Genomic DNA, 21095 nt, shown 5'->3' with positions numbered 1-21095 from the left:
AACCAAACCCCAGCCATGTTCTGAACCTTTAATTTACTCATAAGCAAAAAACCCACTTACTTCTAAGACCAGAAATAGATGGGAAAATGCTTTCATCCTATTGAGATGTCAATGATATATACCATTTTATACAGATGGTTACAGAGAACAATAAATACATTCTCTGTTTTTACGCGTTAAGTATCAACATTGGTCCATAGGACACTTCTGTTCTGTCAGTATTTTGCAACTGTTAAGAATTAACAGAAATAATTCCCCCTCACTGTCTCCTTAACTATACTTCCTTCAAGTCAATGTCATCACGGAGTGTCTGGATCTTACAATCTAAGATGCTAAGGTGTTTGTTTTATGTATCACTTTACATAACGTTTTATACGCAGTGCCAAGAATCTAGACATTGTTTTGTTCTGGGAGAAAGAGGAAATTCCACGGTTTGTTGAACCCACAATGTTTTTAGTACATCTCTGCTTTAGAATTCTTTAAATGCATACAGCATTTTATAATTCCAGAAGATGCATTTGAAGTTAATACAAAAAGCTTACATTTCCTCACCATTCATATTATAACTTAACTCTGAGAGAGTCTATGAACGAAATAGCAGTGGATGTAGAAGTTGGACTTTGACAATTTTTTTCTTCATCTGATTCCCAGTGTAGCACAGGGGCATTAAAGAAAACTAAAAACCACAATGAAAATGAAATCTCCATTATCCTATTGAAGTTTTGGGGTGATGGGGGGTTCGTGGGGTCTGGCACCAACGGCCAAGAAAGCACTCTTGGAGCCGGCTTTGGTGCAAAAAGGTGATTTTGTGAAAGCATGGGGACAGGACTCATGGGCAGGAAGACCTGCACTGTAAGTGTGGGGGTGACCATTTTATGGAGGCTGGGGACAAAAAGTCAAGAAGGAGTTTGCTAAAGACTTACTGGAGGCCTAGCTATTGCCCAGCTAAGGTTGTTTTTCCCTCTAGCAAGGCATTAACATTGAGACAGTAGGGAGAGCCTGAATTTTAGGCTGTTGATGGGACTGACTTTTTCTGGTAAACTGGTGGAGACTCTCATCAGTTTAACCATTTGGTTTCTTGTCCTTTCTGGTTTTGGGGTAGGTGGAAGTGTCCAAGGAATATCACACATGTCCCACTGTGGGAGAGAGGGGTGCTAGTTTGTGTTTTGCCCTCAGCCCGCCTCACACTCCCTCATCACTATCACCATTAGTTAATTCTGGAATATTTTACACTAATTCCTCTATGAGAATGCCAAAAGTCAAATACTTTATCGAGGTTTTTTTTTTTTTTTTTTTTTTTTAACTCACAAAAATATTGCGTAGTTTCTTGCGTGGATTTTTAACTGCTTCTGCCTAGACATCCATACCGTAAAGCCACCTATCAAATCTGCCTTCTACTTTTGCTAGACACTTAGGATTTATTTTTCCCCCCCTAAATTATACATCTTTGGTCACAGCTCTGACGATTTCTTTGGCATGAACCCTAAATGGAACAACTAGTGGTTTAAAAGTCATGTCCATTTGAAAACTTAACATATGGACAACTTGAAAGCCAAAAGTTTGAGGGTGTTGGCCCCCCCGATACATTTACTCACGCCGGTTGATGTTTATCCTTCTTTGTCAGCTAATAGGAAGAAAATGTCACCTCCTTTTGTGTGCTCTTTTAATAAAGGTCATGTTACTTCTCCTCTTACTAGTCATACAGGTTTAATCACAACGCTACAAATAGATCTGGCTCATTCTTCATTTTCCGCTTGACTTTCCACCGAGAGATTGTTTCCCCAGAAGAGCTCTCTCTTATCAATTCCTCGCATCCCAACAATAACGGCTTTGAGTATCTCCAGGAGATTGGCAATTAATACTCCCTTGTCCTTACCTTTGTCGTGCATGTTTTTTCCTCTTCAATAAAACATTCAGTTGCTCAAGGGCAAGGGCCCCAGAGAGGTGAGGCCCGATATGCTAATGGCCCGGTGTCCTTTAATAATTCATCTCCTATCCTTTCCTTAGGGGTTGGGAGTGCAGTGGCCAAACCTTTGAGATTCTGAAATCTAGCAGGCCTTGAGAAGATCCAAGAGCAGGTGCTGAGCCCCGGAAATCACAAGTATTGTCCCTAAATATGCCCGATCACTGCCAACTCTTGAAACAAGGGCCCAGGGGGTCCGGACAGTCCCGAGTGCCTCAGGACACGACCAGAGCCCCGAGGGATGCTGGCCCCACGACGACCCGCTGCCTGGGCTCTGGGTTTGTATTTTCAGGGCGAGGCGCTTTTCCCTCAAAGCGGCGTTCCGCTCCGGAAAAGGGACAAAGATGACTCCCTAGCCCTCCTTTCCTTTCCACCCTTCCGGAACCCTTTCTCATCCTAAGCCAGCCAAGTCCCGCACGCCACCAGGCAGGTCCCGCTTCCAGCTGCTGGCTAGCCCCGCCCAGTCCGGAAGTCCTCTCACTTCCGCCCAACTCCGTCACTTCCACTCACTTCCGCAGGCCACGCCCCTGCGCCTGGGAGCCTGACACCTGCGTACGAGGGGGATTGTTGCGTCTGGTACCCGGACTCGGGAAGGTCTTTGCCCGGCGAGCTCCCCGGTTCCCGCTGGTCTCCCGGAAGATGATGGCGTCTTGCGCGCTGTTCCACGCAGATCCCGGCCTCCCCGAGAGGCGCTCTTCACTGTCCTGCTTTGTAATCCTTTTGGTGGCCCCAGGGCTACTGCTACCCATGCCCTCCGGTAAGAGCTTGGATCGGGTGTGCGCTCAAGTGGCGAGCCGGAGCGGGTCTGCGAGCAGGCCGACCGGACCCAGGGCCCCGGAGCTTTCTTTGGTGGGTCGGGAGCAGGCGCGGGCCGGGGGTGCCCCTGGACGTGCTGTGCGAGCACCTATCGGTTGGGGATTCTGGGGTGCCGGAGGTGAAGACTTGTGAGGCGTTGGAGTAAGTCTTGCGGGCGATGGGTGCGGCGGGTGTTTTCCCAGGGCGGATCCCTGACCCCAGCGATAGTTTGCAGTGTGCTTCCGGGCCTGAGCACTTGCGGACCTGGAGTTCAGGGTGAAGGTTTGGTCTTCGTGTTCAGTGCGTGCAGCTGTTGCTAGGATCCGTGCTGTGCCTGTGGGGATATTTGCCCTGTGTTTCTTGGAGGGGTGCTGCCTTGGGAAGAGGGTATAATTTGTGCGGGGCTAGGGGACCCCAGGCTGGGTGTTACCGGGTGTGTGCTTTACGGAAGTGACCAGGCCTATGCTGTCGAGTGTTGGGTAAGGAAGCTCTCTGCTTGGTTTACACGGGGGCTGAGAACCCCCCGTGTGTGTGCAAGCTTGACTGAGAGCCTCTGAGTGCAAAAATGCTGTGGGTCCCTGGGGCTTAGAGTTTGGGAAGGCCACACCTTGCTTTTTGTACCTAAAGACAACAGTCTCCTTGTTGTCCAAGATCATATTGGTGTTGGTCGAATGCTGTTCTTTTTTTTTTTTTTTTTTTGACATAGAATCATCTTCCTGTTCCCATCCAATAGACATTACCCAATTCCATTACCTAATGGCTTTTTGGCCATTTCCTTCTTTTCATTAGGGTGGGTCATATTTGAGGGAATTTTTTTTTTAATTTAATTGTATTTATTTTGAGAGAGAGAGTGAGAGAGCGTGCGCTCTCAAGCAGAAGAAGAGCAGAGGCAGGGAGAGAGAATCCCAAGCAGGTGCCCCGCTGTGTGGGGTCAGATGCAGGGCTCCAACTCACCAACCATGAGATCATGACCTGAGCCAAAGTCAGGAGTTGGAGGCTGAACTGACTGAACCATCCAGGTGCCCACTGAATGAATCAAAAAGATTGGTAGCTTACTGATAAATGAGTATCCTGAGAAATAACATGATAAATAATGTCAGTGTGGTTTTCTCTTGCACGCATTAACAGAAGCTGAAGGCCCATCCGTTAAGTTTGTGTAATGTTTCATTGAATAGGAATGAGTGCTTATAATATATGTGTGTGTGTGTGTGTGTGTGTGTGCGCACGTGTGTTAAAAAAGAGTGCTCGTTGTTTAACACTTAACATTCAAGCAACAACCATTTTCAGCACCTTAGTATATTTCATTCTGTCTATATCTGCACCTGTGTTTCTCTGCCCAAGTTATTTCTAGGAGCCTATTAGGTATATGTTATGCATGCTGCATTCTTTCCTTAGTAGCATTCATTCACCAAATATTTGTCTTCTGTGTGCCAGGTTCTGTGCTGGTCCTCAGGATACACTGGTGAGCACTCACAAAACTGCCCCATTTTCATGATCCTGATTTCACTATTGATCTGGCTGCAGTCACATCAATATAAGCAGAGACTGCATTACTCACTGTGAGACCCCCAGTGCCATACACACAGTGGCCGTCAAGAAATTGTTGCTAAAATCTATTGGGAGTGGCAGACACCAAGCATACTACTAATAATATGTTGTAGCGCAGAAGTGCTCTGGAGGAAAGGAGCTTGATTCCCTGACACCATTTAACTGGAGGCAAGAACAGTTTTCTTATTAAACAGGCCATGCTCTGCCACTGTGGGGCTTCTGCACTTGTTATTCCCTTAGACTTGGAGCATCCACCCCCGGCCCCTTGTGCCGAAGGCTCCTTTTTGTCCTTCACACTCAGCTGAGATGTCGCCCCCTCGGAAGGCCCCTCTCTGACCACCCCGTCTCAGGTGGACCCACTCACTCCACCTCAAATCCCCCGACTGGGAGTCACCCTTGCAAACCTGTGTCTTCTGCTCTCCCCACTAGAATGCAGAGAGCTCCTCTGTCTTGTCACACTTGTGGTTCCAGATGCCCATTTTCTGCGTCAGCATCAACACTCTTGTATAAACATTAAGTACCAGAAAATGAAATAAAGGATTCAGGTGAGGCTTACAGTACCAGAGGAAGGTTCTTTAAAGAATCGTGCTTAGGATGGCCTATCCGTGGTGCCTAAGCTAAGGCAAGGGCGCTTGTCAGAGGGGCTCTGTGTTCCATTGTTTATGTAGAGTCTTGCTTGATACTGATCATCAAACAGTTCATTTCTGTGTGGGGGGAGTGGAGTGGAGAGGGGCCAGTGGTGGTAAAAAGAAAACAAAAAGAAGTTTTTAAAAAGGATCAAGGTTAGATTAGCCTTATAGCTAAAAGTGGAAGGAGACTCTGAATGTTATTTGGAATAGAGGAAAGAGACAAATGAAATGAACAGAGTGCAACATGGAAGGGAATAAAACTTAAAAACGAAGAAAAGGGAAATCAAGGCCAAATGTAAGGTTCAAAGGTAAAATCATGGGGTGCCTGGGTGGCCCAGTCAGTTGAGTGTCCGACTTCAGCTCAGGTCATGATCTTCCGATTCGTGAGTTTGAGTCCTGTGTCGGGCTCTGTGCTGATGGCTCGGAGCCTGGAGCCTGCTTCAGATTCTGTGTCTCCCTGACTCTCTGCCCCTCCCCTATTTGCACTCTATCTCGAAAATAAAGATTAAAAAAAAAAGTTTTTTTAAAGGTAAAATCAGGACAGGTATGAAATTAGGGAAAGTACAAATGAGCCCTCATTACGTTGGGCAGGGAAACAATGGGAAGGGTGTACACAGATCAGTTTTGATGCCTCTCATCCTCTCAGGAGAAGGTGTGTAGGCAGACAGTGTTGTGCCCGGAAGCCCACCACCTCAGAGGGAGTTAGTTGCCAGCTGCACGAGATGGCAAGAAGGGAACATTTGTCCAGTTTCGGGACCAGTCTCATTCTTCTCCAAAGGGTCTGCTGTTTTGTATAAAACCCACTATCTCCTGTTGTGGGTCATATCGTTAGGTCTTTTCTTTCTCTCTAATTAAAGAAGCCAAGATCTATAAGTGCTTACATGCTAGTTTCTTAGTTTCTTTACTCTACATATTGTAATACCCAGAGGACAGTCCTTCTGGTCAGTTGCTAGGTTACAGAATACTGGGAGATAGGCAACAGAAGAAATGACATGGCCAGATCTTTCTCCAGTGCTTAAAGCTTAAAGATGGTTAGTTTCAATGTCAGATGGCTGACAGCGTATTCTTCCCCATGGTGTTCTGTTTGACACCAGTGGTCCTTTGAGTGCCATGTTGTTTTGCCTCGCTACTCTGAGGACATGGTGTGCTTGGTGTTGTGGCTGCATGGATGAATGGAGCCAGCCATGGGAACTGTTAAACACAAAAACATGTGATAGTGACTTGAGAGGTCCATGCAAAGGACGGTGCAAGGGAAGGGGAAGGGGCCCTGCCTCCCCGGGGAAGTGGAAAACGCTTGCTGGAGGAACAGTTGAGTGGATTCAGTGTAAGGAGACGAGAGTTGAACAGGGCTTGCGGGTGAGCAGGTAGGAAGGGTGTTCAGAGCAGAGGGAACGGTGTGATCAGAGGCTTAGCGATGTGACATGGCTTAGGGCATCCATGGACTGTGGAGCTACCCGGTGTGGCAGCAGGAGGACACAGAGGCGAGAGAAAGGCAGAGGACTAGATCACAGAGCAGATCACTGTGAAAGCAACAGCATAGTCAAGAATGAACAATCACCATCATTAAAATTCAGCATGACGTTAGCATCTGTCCTTTTAGGGCACCTTGAGCCCTTTTGTTTGACTTGGCACATGGCAAATCTAAACCAGAGTTACTTTAATTTTCTAGACTCAGTAGAAGATCATTTCTTGAGGACCACATTGTAGATTGTTGGTGTAAGTGCGGGAGGGTTTCAGACGAATGTGGTGGGAAGAAGTGTTGGTAGTGGAACCAGGCTGCCTGGCTGAAAGATGGGTGGTAGGTAAGGAGGCCTATTCATAAATGCTAGTAGCAATGTAGATAGAAATGATGGTGATCTGAACTCAAAGGAAAGGCAGAATAAAAGAGAAGGAACAGGAATTTCTGTTTTGAAGACCATCTATATTTAACTCAAGAACAAAAAACCCCAAATAATCTAATGAAAAATAGAAGGCATGAACAGACATTTCTATAAGAAGACAGACAAATGGCAAAGAGACACATGAAAAGGTGCTCAACATCACCAGTCATCAGAGAAAGCAAAACAAAACCACAATGAGATACCACCTCACACTTGTCAGAATGGCCAAAATCCAAAATACAAGGTTGTGGGTAAAAAGTCCTCCTTGTCCACTCTTGGTGGGAATTCAGACTGGTGCAGCCACTGTGGAAAACATAGAAGATTAAGAATACAATTACTGTATGATTCATAATTCCACTACTAGGTATTTACCCAAAGAATGTGAAAACACTAATTTGGTAAGAGACATGTATCCCTATGTTTATTGCAGCATTAACTTACAATAGCCCAGATAGGGAAGCAACCCAAGGGTGAGTTGATAGATGAATGGATAAAGAAGCTATATACAATGGACTATTACTTAGTTATGAAAAAGAATGGAATCTTGCTATTTGCAGCAAGAGGGTATAATGCTAAGTGAAATAAGTCAGTGAGAGAAAGACAAATACTCTACGATTTCACTCATATATTGAATTTAAGAAACCAAACAAATGAACAACAAAAAAGATAAACTAAAAAACAGACTCATAAATATAGAGAAGAAACTGGTGGTTATTAGAGGGTAGGTGGGTGGGGAGATGAATGAAATAGGTGAAGGGGATAAAGAGTATGTTTATCGTGATGATCACTGTGTAATGTATAGAGTTGTTGAATCACTGTATTGTACACCTGAAAACTAATAACACTGTATGTTAATTATACAGGAATTGAAATTTTAAAACCCATCTATTTTGTTTGCTGGGCATGTGTAAGTATGAAAAGAATCAAGAGACCACACTTTGGCTTCAAAATGTTATCGGAGATAGCGTGACATTTCCAAGTGGAGCATGTGGGTGGGCAATTGGATATATACATTTGGCACCCTGGCTAGAGATTGAGGATGCCAGGATGCGGGAGGCAACTCCTCTCAGTGATAATAAGGTCATGGGAGTATACATATTCACCCTGAGGGATCTGCAGAATGAAGTAACACAAATTCCTAGAGCAAGCCATCAGGAATATCACATTATCCAATCAAGCAGAGAACAAAGGGTAGCCAGAGGGTTAAAAAAAAAAAAAAAATCATCAGTGTTCCCAGCAAGAGAAGAAACTATTGTAAAACAGTGCAATATTGGACTCAATTATTATAGTGTATAAAGCTTGCAAACCAAGTTGTCAACTTTGCATGTTTTTGAAAGCATGTCTTATAATTATGCGTGTTAGGAGGAAGAAAATACTTCAAATTAGTTGAATGGATAAACCATCCAATTGACATTTCTTTTTCCATACAGGTCACTATATATGAAAGTCATATTTGGAATTCTAAAATGCTTATCTGGTTTCAATATAGTTACTGAAGTTGAATGCATAAAACAAGGAATACTTGCATAATTTAATCAGAGGAATGCTGTTACTTGATTTATTTCTTGGTGGTTCCAGGATTTCTAATGACATGGTGCATTTGTATCTAGATTGGAATTATATTAGCATTTCTAGCTTTTTTCCCCCTATTATAAAATGACTCAGCGTATTCATTTTAATGTAAATGTAATGTTATTAATAAAATTCATCTCTTTATTAATTCTCTTTTTAATGCTTTTAATTGCTATGACTTTTTGTTTGCCTTTTGCTTTTGTTCTGATTTGGACAGTTGATTGAGGAGCATTCACATATCTGGGTCAGCATAGTGGTAATGTGGAAAACATATTGCCAGTAGGTGGATTTGAGGACATGATGTAAAGGAAATGTTGGACGGTGTTTATAGATACAATTTTAGAATTTAGGAATATGGTGTAAAAGGAGAGTAATATTTCACTTGAGTAGAGTTCTCTTGACCAGTCTCTTAATCTGAAGTAAGACGGAGATCCAGGGAGTAAGAAAGAAAAGTTTCCTCAGGGATCAAAGTAGATCTATCTCTTTGTCCTTAGGTCCTCACCCTTACAGGAGAGGCCTCCATGTTCTTTTAGCCCTTTAGGACTTTACTGGATGTGTCTCCATCATGTTGTTTTACATAATTGTTCTGACAGATCTGTTTGGTTTTCAAGCTCATGGTTAATTGAAAGGGAAGAGGAATTGCTGAAGTAGAAATGACACTATTCTAGGGAGGGGAAAAAAAACCCTCCCTTCACCCCCTCAAAATTCTAAAAGCATAGCAGTATCGTAGCACTCCTGGAGGTGTGTATTGGATAAACAGCCCAGACAGCTGCATTCAGGGAGCTTCTGAAAGAATGTGTGATCCATTGATCAGTGGTGGAAGATGAAATCATACTTAAAATAATGTCCCCCAAAGCAACGTATTTTTCATGTAATGCTATTGAGAGTAGTCAATTTTGAGTGGTGCCTGGCTGGCTCAGTCAGAAAAGCCTGCACCTCTTGATCTTGGGGTCATGAGTTTGAGCCCCACATTAAGTGTAGAGATTACATAAATAAATAAACTTAAAAAAAAGGATTTCAGAATAGTAAATTTTGATATTTAAATGGTGTTTATTCACTTATAAAATGCCCAGTTCACTAATATGAAACAAGAAATGAAGTCTTGTATTTTGAAAGGCTTTAGTGAATATTTATTTTGATCTATGAAATATGTTACGCTTATTTAATAATCACTTGTTACTATAGCATTTTGTAAGCACCCACTGGGTACAGTAATAGAAAAAGAAGACATATGATCCCTTACCTCTAGGAATTTGCCTTCTGAGAGGAAACTAAGCCTGAAGTGACAAGTTATTTTAGTTTGTTTCAGGCTATGGAAGAGTATTCAGAGCAGAGTGCTACATATACTATAGAAGGCTTCTTAGAGGAAGGGCAATTATTCATAGTTTTTTGTTTTTTTGTTTTTTTTTTTTTCATTTTTGAAAGAGACAGTGTGAATTGAGGAGGGGCAGAAAGAGAGGGAGAGAGAGACTCCCAAGCGGGCTCAGGGCCCGATCTCACAAAACCATGAGATCATGACCTGAGCTGAAACCAAGAGTTGCACCCTTAACTGACTGAGCTACCCAGGCACCCTGAGGAGAGGCGAGTTTTGAAATGAATTTAGAAAAAGATGGGGAAGGATGCTTTTTTACATATATCGTTAAGACAAAAACCACTGATTTTGTTTCTTCAACTTATTCTTGAAAGAAAATTCATCCTATTCCCCAAACCTAGTAGGATATTATTTTTATTTAAAATGAGCAATGCACATCCTTGACTGCTATCACAACTTTGGTAAAGGAATGGAAGAATCATTTAAAATCTTGGATTTTTCCTTCTATTCTGTATTACGTTCCTGCTGGGAGACCACAGTCCCTGCTTGGTGACAGAGAGAAAATACTTCATTTTCATGTTCTCATTCTCTTATCCCTAGATGCCTGTGACCCTCCGCACTACAACTCTATGAGGCCAACTGTTGTTAAATCCAGTTATAATCCTGGGGAAAATATACAATTTCAGTGTCGCCCAGGATACAAGCGTATTATACCTCTTCTTCCCGTATCTTCTGTTTGTTACCCTAATAACACATGGACACCTCTCCAGGAGGCTTGTACAAGTAAGTGTACAGATTTTTTTTTTTTTATTGCTCTAGAGATTTCACACATTTGAGATTGCATATTCCACTAGTGCAGTGATTGTTTTCTCATGTGAATGTAGGTTTTAAATAGTAGTTTTTCAGTCCTCGAAAAATCCCCAAGGAATCTTTTTCTTGGCAATTGGTTATCTGGTTAAATGTGAATCTTAAGTTTGGCTTTATAATAGTCAAAAATAGAAAATGCTCTCATGAATTCAGATAAGCAATGCAGAATTGTTACTTTAATTCAAGTATTTTGAAATTGACATGAAACAACAAATTTGAAAATCTTCTTTTAGAAAAATCATGTCAACATCCAGGAGATCCCATAAATGGCCATATGGTCAGCGTAAATGGAAGTTTTCTCTTTGGATCACAGGTTCACTATGCTTGTAATGAGGGGTAAGTAAATTGTTCCTTAGAGGAAATAAGGTAAATATTCCTAATTCCATTTTTGTTTTGCTTCTCTTCATCAGCGTTCCCATAAAGTTGATTGCATTTTCCTCCTATTGACAAGTTGTACTTACCGCCTAACAAGCCTCAGGCTTTTTATGGAAACTGAAAAGATGTGTAATTAGTAGAAAGAAATTTAAATGAAGAAAAACAAAATTCTATAATATTTACCATATCTACTATATATCTCTTGTGAGCATTAACAATGGTGACTTCATTTTTTACAATAAAGTGCACCCTATTTAAAATGGCCAACTCTCAGTTGAAGTTGGGCTTATAGAAATGAAAGACCAAATTGCCAACTGAAGATATTCTTATATTGAGAGCAGACCAAAATTCACCTGGTTAACCTGAACCGTTATGTTGATCAAGATCTGTTAGAATTTTGTGATTGTAACAAAGGTTAAGTATCTCAAAAAGAGGTATTGAGCACTTAAGAATAACAGCCTTTGAGGCATCTGAGTGGCTTGGTTGGTTAAGCATCTGACTTCAGCTCAGGTCATGATCTCAAGGCTCATGAGTTCAAGCCCCACATCGGACTCTGTGACTACAGCTCAGGGCCTGGAGCCAGCTTTGGATTCTGTGTCTCCCTCTCTCTCGGCCCCTCCCTCACTCACACTGTGTCTTTCTCTCTCTCTTTCAGAAATAAACATAAAAAAATTTTTTTAAAAAGATTAACAGCCTTTGTTCTATAGGGTTCTTTCAATAGTATATATTGGGGATACTGGACATTTATGAAAAATGTTCATTTAGAAGGTAAACGGAATACAATATGAAAATGCATCTGATTTTTTTTTTATATTGTCTTTTATCCTGCTACTTTGCTGAATTCATTTATTAGCGCTACTAACACTTGTTTTGTTCTGGTGGAATCTTTATGATTTTCTATAGATAAGATCACATTGTCTACAAACTGATAATTTTACTTCTTCGTTTCCAGTTTGGATGTCTTTTATTTCTTTTTCTTGCCTAATTGCTATGGCTAGAACTTCCAGTACTATGTTGAATAGAAATGGTAAAAACAGGCATCCTTGACTTGTTCTTGATCTTACAGGAACAGCTTTCAGCTTTTCACCATTGAGTATAATATTTGCTGTGGGTTTTTCATGAATGGCCTTTATTATCTTAAGATAGTTTTCTTGTCTTCCTAGTTCATTGAATATATTTACCATGAAAGAGTGTTGAATTTTGTCAAATGCTTTTTCTGCATCAGTTGAGATAATTGTGTGGTTTTTGTCCATTCTGCTGATGTGGCATATGACATTGGTCATTTTTCATATGTTGAGCCATCCTTGCATCCCAGGAATAAATTTTGCTTGTTCATGGTATGTAATATGCTACTGAATTTTGTTGGTTAGTATTTTTTGATGATTTTTTGCATCATGGTTCATAAGAAGTATTGGTGTGTAGCTTTATTTGCTTGTAGTGTCTTTTGGTATCATGTTGATGCTGGTTTCATTGAATGAATTGGGAAGATTTCCCTCCTCTTAAATTTTTTGGAAAAGTTTGAGAAGGATAGGTATTAGTTCTTTAAATGTTTAGTGGAATTCACCCATGAAACCATCAGGTCTGGGGTTTTTCTTTATTGAGAGAATTTCAATTACTGATTCAATCTCCTTACTAGTTATAGGTGAGTAAGTAGTCGTAATTTCTGTTTCTTCATGGTTTAGTTTTGGTAGCCTTTGTGTTTCTAGGAATTCGTCCATTTTATCTAGGTTATCCAACTTGTTGGTGCAAAACTGTTAATAGAACTCTTTTATTATATTTTATATTTCTGTAGAATTGATAGTAATGTTCCCACTTGCATTTCTGATTTCAATAAATTGAGTCTTCTCTCTCTCTTAGTCCATCTAACTAAGGTTTGTGAATTCAGTTGATCTTTACAAAGAACCAACTTTTGGTTTTTCTCCTCTATTTTATTTATCTCCTCTCTAGTCTTTAATACTCCCTTCTGCTAGGTTTGGGTTTAGTTTATTTTGACAGAAAGAAAGAATTGAGTTGGGGAGGGTCAGAGAAGGAGAGAGAATCCTAAGCAGGCTATGTGTTGTCAGCACACAGCCCAACACAGTTTGATCCTATAAACTGTGAGATCATGACCTGACACAAAATCAAGAGTCAGATGCTCAACTGACTGAGCCACCCAGGTCCCCCTGGATCATGCATGTGTTTTCATCCATTCTGCTGATCACTGTCTTTTGATTGGAGAATTTAATCCATTTACATTTAAAGTAATTACTGGCAAGGAGGCACTTCTGAAATTGTGCTATTTTTTTCTATATGTCTTACACCTTTTTATGTCCCTCATTTCCTGTATTACTGTTTAATTTTTTGTTTAGTTTATTTTTACAGTGAAATGTTTAAATTCCTCTCTCATTTCCTTTTGTGTATATTCTACAGCTATTTTGTTTGTAGTTACCATGGGGACTACAGTTAACATCCTACACTCTTAGCACTCCAGTTTGAATTTATACCAGGTTAGCTTCAATAAATTACAAAAACTGCTCATTTACAGCTTCATCCCCACCCTTTTGGTTGCTGATGCCGCGCTGATCTCTACACTAATAATTGTAATACTAGCTTCTGCACTAATAATTTATTTTCTTCTAAAAGATTGGTGTCTTAAATCATATAGAAAACAAAAATTTTACTTACAAACCATTGTTACAATAATACTAGCTTTTAATGTTGCCCAGGTATTTACTTTATTGAGATCTTTATCCATACAGCTTCAAGTTACTTTTTAGTGTCCATTCATTTCACCTCATAGACTCCCTTGGACATTTCCTACAAGCGAAATTGTAGTCACAAACTGTTGGTCACAAACTCCCTCAGATTTTTTTTTCTGGGGAAGTCTTGATTTCTCCCTCACTTTTGAAGGACAGTTTAGTAGGATAGAGGAATTTTGGTTGCCAGTTCTTTTTCTTTTAGCCCTTTGAGCTTTCAGTCCATCCACTATCTTCTGACCTCTAAGTCCTGATGTGAAATTTGTTGAGAATCTTATTTAGGATTCCTCCTAGGCGATGATTCACTTCTTTCTCCCAGCTTTCAAGATTCTCTGTCTTTGTCTTTGTCTTTTGAAAGTTTCTTGTGCTTTCTAGTGTGGGTCTCTATGCATTCTTCTTACTTGGAGTTTGTTGAGCATTTTAGATGTTTATATTCACAACTTTCATCAAAATTGGGAAGTTTCCAACCATTATTTCTTCAGATATTCTCTGTGCCCTTTCTGTCTTCTTCTCGTTGTCTTACAGCATGTATGTTGGCTAGCATATTGGTGTCACCTAAGTATCTGTTGTTGTCTACTTTTCTTCAATCTTTTCTCTTTCTGCTCCTCAGACTCCATAATTTCCATTGCCCTCTCTTCACCAATTCTTTCTTCTGCATGTTCAAATCTGTATTCGATTCCCTAGTGAATTTTTCATTGTAGTTATTATGCTTTTCAACTCCAGAATTTCATTTTGGTTTTGTTGTAGGTTTTCTATCTCCAGTAGATGTTTCCATTTTCTTCACACATTGTTTTCTTGACTTTCTACATTTCTTCCTTTAATTCTTTGAGCATCTTTAAGACTTTTATTTTAAAGTCTTTGTCTAGTTCTGTTAATTTCTGTCAATGTATATTTTCCTTTGAATGGACCAGACTTTCCTCTTTCTTTGCATACCTTGTAACTTTTGTTGAACTGTACGTTTGAATCTACTAATGTGCTAACTCTGGAAATCAGATTCTCCTCTTTCCCTAGGGTTTGCCATTTTATGTTATTCTTGTAGGCTGTCTCCATGTGAAGGATCAGCCTGACATGTAAACTGAAGGTCTTTTCAGTTTTTTCTAGCCTTTCTCTGGGCATGCACATTCACTTTTACTTTTTCCCACATATGCAATTGTCTTTCAGTGTTCTAGTCTTTAATGTCTGGCTCCTGAGTGGAGAAAAATGAAACATGAAATGAGAAGCAGAGGGCACTGGATGTTTAGTCCCCTAGAAGTCACTTCAGGCTGGTAGAAGGGGGCTTACAAGAGTTAGGGGCAGGTGTGACAACAGTAAGTGCCTGCCTCACTGCTTCTCTGTGATCAGAAGCAGAGTTCAGTGATAAGAGCACAGATCCCCGCTATTTGGAGGACAGAGTCTTTTTTGCCCACCCTGGATCTCCCAACTGCTCCTAAGTTGCTCCAAGAATGCATGCACAGCTGCCTGCTGGGGGGTGGAGGATGGGTACCTGACACTCTGCTGAGATGAAATTGACTGAAATCAATGCAGTTTACCTGTCCAAGTCTTTCCTGGGAAGTTGTAAACCATCAGCAGACTCCCTAGTTCTAAAATATTTACATCACATAGATCCTAAGAGTGCAGTTGTCTTCTAGATCGAGAGACAGATTCCTGGTGCTTACCACCTTGCCATTGTTCCAGAATAATCTCCTAATACATTTTAATAGAGAATCAGTGATTGACTGATTCTGGGGGAAAATTCAGCTAGAAGCATTTGCAGGCAGTTTCACTGCTGTTTTTTAACTTGGTCCAGTAAAAATATTGGAGCATGCTGTCACCATAGGCATACCTCAGAGGTTGAGGGTTTGGTTCCATAACCCCTCAATAAAGCAAGTATTTCAAAAAAGTGAGTGAAATTAATTATTGGGTTTTCTAGTGCACATAAAAGTTAGGTTTATGCCATAATGGAGTCTAGTAAATGTGCAATAGCATTATATATTAAAAAAAGAAAACAATGTACATACCTTAATTTAAAGATAAGTTTACACAGAGACGCGAAGTGAGCCAATGCTGTTTGAAAAATGCACTGATTGACTTGCATGTTGTAGTATTGCCACAGATCTTCAGTTTATTAAAAAAAATACAGTATCTGCCAAGTGCACACACACACACAAAAAACACAATAAAATGAGGTAGGCCTATAGTTATTTAGAGATAGCTTGTTAGGCACTTTAAGGAACAGTAAAAATTTAAGACCTATTTCTCAGAGAAGTTGTAGCCTTATTGAGAAACAAAATACATACAAAAAGATGTCAAAACAAAGTAGCAAATGAATAGTCCCAAATAAATATAATGATTCATGATCATTACAATGAGAGTTCAGGAGAAGAGAGTACTGTGAATTTAAATCATCAGAGAAGATAATGAGTAGGCATATCCCTGAGCTACTCCTTGATAGAAAGATACTATGGGGACACCTCGGTGGCTCAGTCAGTTGAGGAGCCAGCTCTTGGTTTCGGCTCACATCATGATCCCACGGTTTGTAGGATATAGCCCCACATCGGGCTCTGCACTGTCAGCTTTTCTCTCCCTCTCTTTCTGTCCCCCCCCCCCCCAATGAATAAGCATTTATAAAAACAGATACTGTGATGTAAACATGAATAAGAACTAAAACTCACCTAACACTTGCTATGTGCCAGATGGCAACTCATCTAATCCTCAAAAGAGCTCCATGATGGGGGCGCCTGGGTGGCTCAGTCGGTTAAGCGTCCAACTTCGGCCCAGGTCATGATCTCACGGTTCGTGAATTCGAGCCCCGCATCGGGCTCTGTGCTGACAGCTCAGAGCCTGGAGCCTGTTTCAGATCCTGCGTCTCCCTCTTTCTCTGACCCTCCCCTGTTCATGCTCTCTCTCTCTCTGTCTCAAAAATAAATACATGTTAAAAAAAGAGCTCCATGATGTATATGCTGTTATCCTCTTTGGCGGGATGAGGAAGCTGAGCAAGAGGAACATTAAGGGACTTGCCTGAGGTCAGATAGAAAGCGAGTCATGGAGCTGGGACTCAGCTCCATCCAGGCAAGCCCTAGGGCCTAATCCCTCTGCTTGGTTGTTCTGACTGAGAAGAATGGCCAGAGCATAGAAGTGAATGTGTAATGTGATTGCTGGAGATAGCATAGAGGCCAGACTGACAGATGTGACAGATTTATTTAGAAATCTTTGCTCTAGGCCAGTGTATATTTCAGTGCAGAAATTCTTTATTTGGTTAAGTTGCAGCTATGGTTACCATTCTCATTATATGTCCCTTAAGGAACTTGTTCCTCAAACTACTGTAGTAGAGAAAAACAACCATGTGAAATGTTTTTTCGGGGCGCCTGGGTGGCTCAGTCGGTTGAGCGACCGACTTCAGCTCAGGTCACAATCTCATGGTCCATGAGTTCGAGCCCCGCGTCGGGCTCTGGGCTGATGGCCCAGAGCCTGGAGCCTACTTCTGATTCTGTGTCTCCCTCTCTCTCTGCCCCTCCCCCGTTCATGCTCTGTCTCTCTCTGTCTCAAAAATAAATAAATGTTAAAAAAAATTTTAAAAGAAATGTTTTTTCATTGCTCTACACATCTTGTTAACTGCTGAAGAATCCAGTAACTTTTTTTCTTTTCTAGTTATCGATTATTTGGGGCAAAAGTTATTTATTGTGAACTTTCTAGTATCGACGAGAATTCAGTGACTTGGAGTCATAATCCCCCTCTATGTACTAGTAAGTATATGCCTTCTTTTGAATTTAGAGGATTAGTCTTTAAAATAGCAGCACTTTCAACAGTAGCCAAATGATGGAAAGAGCCTAAATGTCCATCAACTGATGAATGGATAAAGAAATTGTGGTTTATATACACAGTGGAATACTACTTGGCAATGAGAAAGAATGAAATCTGGCCTTTTGTAGCAACGTGGAGAGTGTTATGCTAAGTGAAATAAGTCATACAGAGAAAGACAGATACCATATGTTTTCACTCTTTTGTGGATCCTGAGACTTAACAGAAGGCCATGGGGGAGGGGAAGGGGGAAAAAAAAGTTACAGAGAGGGAAGGAGGCAAACCATAAGAGACTCTTAAAAAACTGAGAATAAACTGAGGGTTGATGGGGGGTGGGAGGGAGGGGAGAGTGGGTGATGGGTATTGAGGAAGGCACCTGTTTGGATGAGCACTGGGTGTTGTATGGAAACCAATTTGACAATAAATTTGATATTAAAAAAATAAAGTCTTATAGCAACAACAACAAAAATAAAATAAAATTTTGCTGTTGGGATCCCTTTATGCTTTTAAATTAATAAAAACCACAAAGAGATTTTCCTATGCAGGTTATGTCTATTGATATTCATAATTATTTATTAATTCACTTTTAAGAACTGTAAGCTCAATGCATGTTAGCCTATGCAACAATTTTTTTTAAATGTTTATTTGTGGGAGGCAGGGAAGGGCAGAGAGAGGAGACACAGAATCTGAAGCAGGCTCCAGGCTCTGAGCTGTCAGCACAGAGCCCGATGTGGGGTTCGAACCCATGAACAGTGAGATCATGACCTGAGCTGAAGTCAGACACAACTGACTGAGCCACTCAGGCCGCCCCAACAAATTTTTTAAAAAAGCAGAATTTTCGGGGTGCCTGAGTGGCTTAGTACGTTAAGCGTCCAACTTCGGCTCAGGTCCTATCTTACGGCTCGTGAATTCGACGGAGCCCTGCATTGGGCTCTGTGCTGACAGCTCGGAGCCTGGAGCCTGCTTCGGATTCTGTGTCTCCCTCTCTCTCTCTACCCCTCCCCTACTTGCACTCCGTCTCTCTGTCAAAAATAAACAAACATCAAAAAATAAATAAATTTTAAAAAAGCAGAATTTTCCACAAGAAATAGAATAGGGTATTGTTTTCCATTTTTGCAAATCTCTTCAAAATCTGGCTTAAAGGAAGATGTCTGGATTCAGTCGGTGGTGTTATCACACAATTTATAGTATCTGGATGATTTCACCATAGACTCATATGGATAAAAGTGAAAACAGATAATAACATTTTGATACTGTGAACTATCAATTTAGTGAATGGTTATACAGTTGACTCTTGAAAAGCACAGGTTTTAACTGTTGTGGGTCCACTTACTTGTGGTTTTTTAACAGTACAGTATGGTAAATGTGTTTCTTCTTCCTTGTGGTTTTCTTAATAACATTTTCTTTTATCTACCTTGTTTAATTGTAAGAATACAGCATATACTACATATAACAAAAATATGTGTTCATCAACTTTTTATGTTCTTGGTAAGGCTCTGGTCAGTAGGAGCCGATTAGTAGTTAAGTTTGGGGGGAATCAAAAGATATGAGGAGTTTTAACTGCAGGGGATCAGTTCTAACCCCAATGTTGTTCAAGTGTCAAGAGTATTTATAAATTATGAAGCATTTCTCAACTAGCACTGTGTTTTATTTTTAATCACAAGCATATTTTCTCATTAAAGCATCAGCATCTCTTATGATGAGAACTTAGAATGGTCTTGCAGGTAAACATAGGTATTTCATATAGGTATCTTTTGTAAGTATTTAAGAAAATGAGTTTTATGCTAAAAGTTCATGTCTATATTAATGGTTTGAATTTGGAAGAATACATTTTCTCACAGATACTTTCTTGTAAATGGATATTGGATTTATAGCCAGCTTGGAGAAATCATGTGTTAATGAATTTATTGAAGGCAGTTCATAGGACTTCACTAATGTTACCTTCATCTTTTCCTTTCCTTTTGCCTTTCATGTCCTTTTTTTTTTTTTTCTTCATTTTTTAAGGGATATTGTGTCTACCACCCCCGAAAATAACAAATGGGAAATATACCAATAGTGGCAAGGAAGAATATGAATATAATGAAGTGGTAACTTACAGTTGTGATCAATCAAATGGACCAGATGCATATTCACTTATTGGAGAGAGCAGACTTGTTTGCACCGGAAATGGTGAATGGAGTGATAACCCTCCGCAGTGTAAAGGTAATACTTCCGTTTTCTTCCTTCTTCATTTGTAAATATGTTGGAAACCCTTGGTAGATACCTACCTACAAGTAAACAAAACAGCCCCATTTGCTCGTTCCTCCTGTTAAATTGGTTTCTAATTCAATTTAATACAGGTAAAATTGACTCAAAAATAGTTCTATTTATAGAGTTCCCCAGCCCTTACCCTACACATTCTTAGCATTCTAATTTACTTATTGTGAACTCCTCTGTGTATGCGTGAGTTAGGATTTTTCTTTTTTTTGTTTGTTTGTTTTTGGGAGAAACATCAAAAAAACCCAGCACACACTGGCTTAAAAATAACAATTTTCTCTTCTATTACAAGATGTTTGAGAGTTCGGGCTATAGGAAATGGTAGAATAAATTGTAAAAGACTACCCATCTCAAACAAGAATAACAAACCCTAGACAAAACATATTTAAAAATTAATGTATAAGGGTCTAGAGAGTGACATAATGCGGGGAGACACAGGAGGGGATTTGATTGTTAGAAGAAAGGGACCACTGAAGAGCAGTAAAATATTCATTCTGTTCAGGTACACATGGAACATTTTCTAATACCATATTCTATGCAATATGATAGTTAAAAATTTTTTTAATTGAAATGATTCAGAGTGTAATATCAGATCACAATGGAATGAATGTAGAAATCAAAGGTATCTATAAAAGTCCCAAATATTTGAAAACGATGCAAGACACTTCTAACCAACCCATGAGTCAAAGGAGACGTCACAAGGAAAATTGCAAAATGTTTTGACTTGAATAAAAATGAAAAGACAACATATCAAAATCTCACTATTTGTGGGATACAGCAAAAGCATTACTTAGAAGGATATTTATAGCCTGAAATACTTATATTAGAAAAAAGTCTCAAACCCATGATCTAAGCTTCCACCATAAGAAACTAAAAAAGAAGAAATTAAGCTCATTATGACATTCTGGAAAAACCACCCCATAGGAATAGACAACAAATCAGTGTTTGGTTGGTTGGTGAAGGTGGTTGTGGGGGTGGGAAGGGTTGATTCCAAAGCGGCATGAGGAAATGTTGGGGGGCAATGGAGCTTTTCTGTGTCTTTATTGTGGTAATTACATGATTATTTGCCTCTGTCAAACCTCATACAGCTGTCCGCTTAAGAGGATGAGGTTTGCTGTACGTAAATTATGTCTAGCCAGCATAACATAAAGAAAATTATTAGTGCAGTTAACAGTAGTTTCGCACAACGGTGAAAAGATTAATTAATAGATTAATTAATAGATTCTGAAATGAATCTATCAGGTCATGAGCAGTAGTTTACTTCCCAAGAGGTGGAGTAGAAAGGAAAACAGCGGAGCACGCTGGTATGAGGCTGACCTGTATTTCAGGCCTGTGTGCTTATATACGGGTTTACGATGTCAAATGTGCCTTTCGATCTCTGGCTTG

The 21095-nt window shown here is 40.2% G+C and overlaps 1 protein-coding gene and 1 long non-coding RNA gene across 6 annotated transcripts in view; one reads left to right on the top strand and one right to left on the bottom strand.

The window, feature by feature from the left end:
• Nucleotides 1-2378, bottom strand: part of LOC131496141 (uncharacterized) — a 56786-nt gene extending 54408 nt beyond the window's left edge. For all 5 annotated transcript variants that reach the window (XR_009254337.1, XR_009254340.1, XR_009254338.1 and 2 more), the window contains exon 1: nucleotides 1877-2378. This is a non-coding gene — a long non-coding RNA (uncharacterized LOC131496141). The remainder of the gene's footprint in view (nucleotides 1-1876) is intronic.
• A 95-nt stretch (nucleotides 2379-2473) lies between these two features.
• CD46 (CD46 molecule) overlaps nucleotides 2474-21095 on the top strand; it is a 36045-nt gene continuing 17423 nt past the window's right edge. Inside the window, exons 1-5 of the mRNA XM_058701401.1 lie at nucleotides 2474-2720; nucleotides 10300-10482; nucleotides 10800-10902; nucleotides 17304-17398; nucleotides 19458-19655. Of these exons, the coding sequence (XP_058557384.1) occupies nucleotides 2603-2720; nucleotides 10300-10482; nucleotides 10800-10902; nucleotides 17304-17398; nucleotides 19458-19655 (697 nt within the window). The 5' untranslated portion in view covers nucleotides 2474-2602. The remainder of the gene's footprint in view (nucleotides 2721-10299; nucleotides 10483-10799; nucleotides 10903-17303; nucleotides 17399-19457; nucleotides 19656-21095) is intronic.

This window comes from Neofelis nebulosa, chromosome 15, assembly GCF_028018385.1.
Source record: "Neofelis nebulosa isolate mNeoNeb1 chromosome 15, mNeoNeb1.pri, whole genome shotgun sequence".
Lineage (NCBI taxonomy): Eukaryota > Metazoa > Chordata > Mammalia > Carnivora > Felidae > Neofelis > Neofelis nebulosa.
This window is presented reverse-complemented; position numbering and strand designations above follow the sequence as displayed.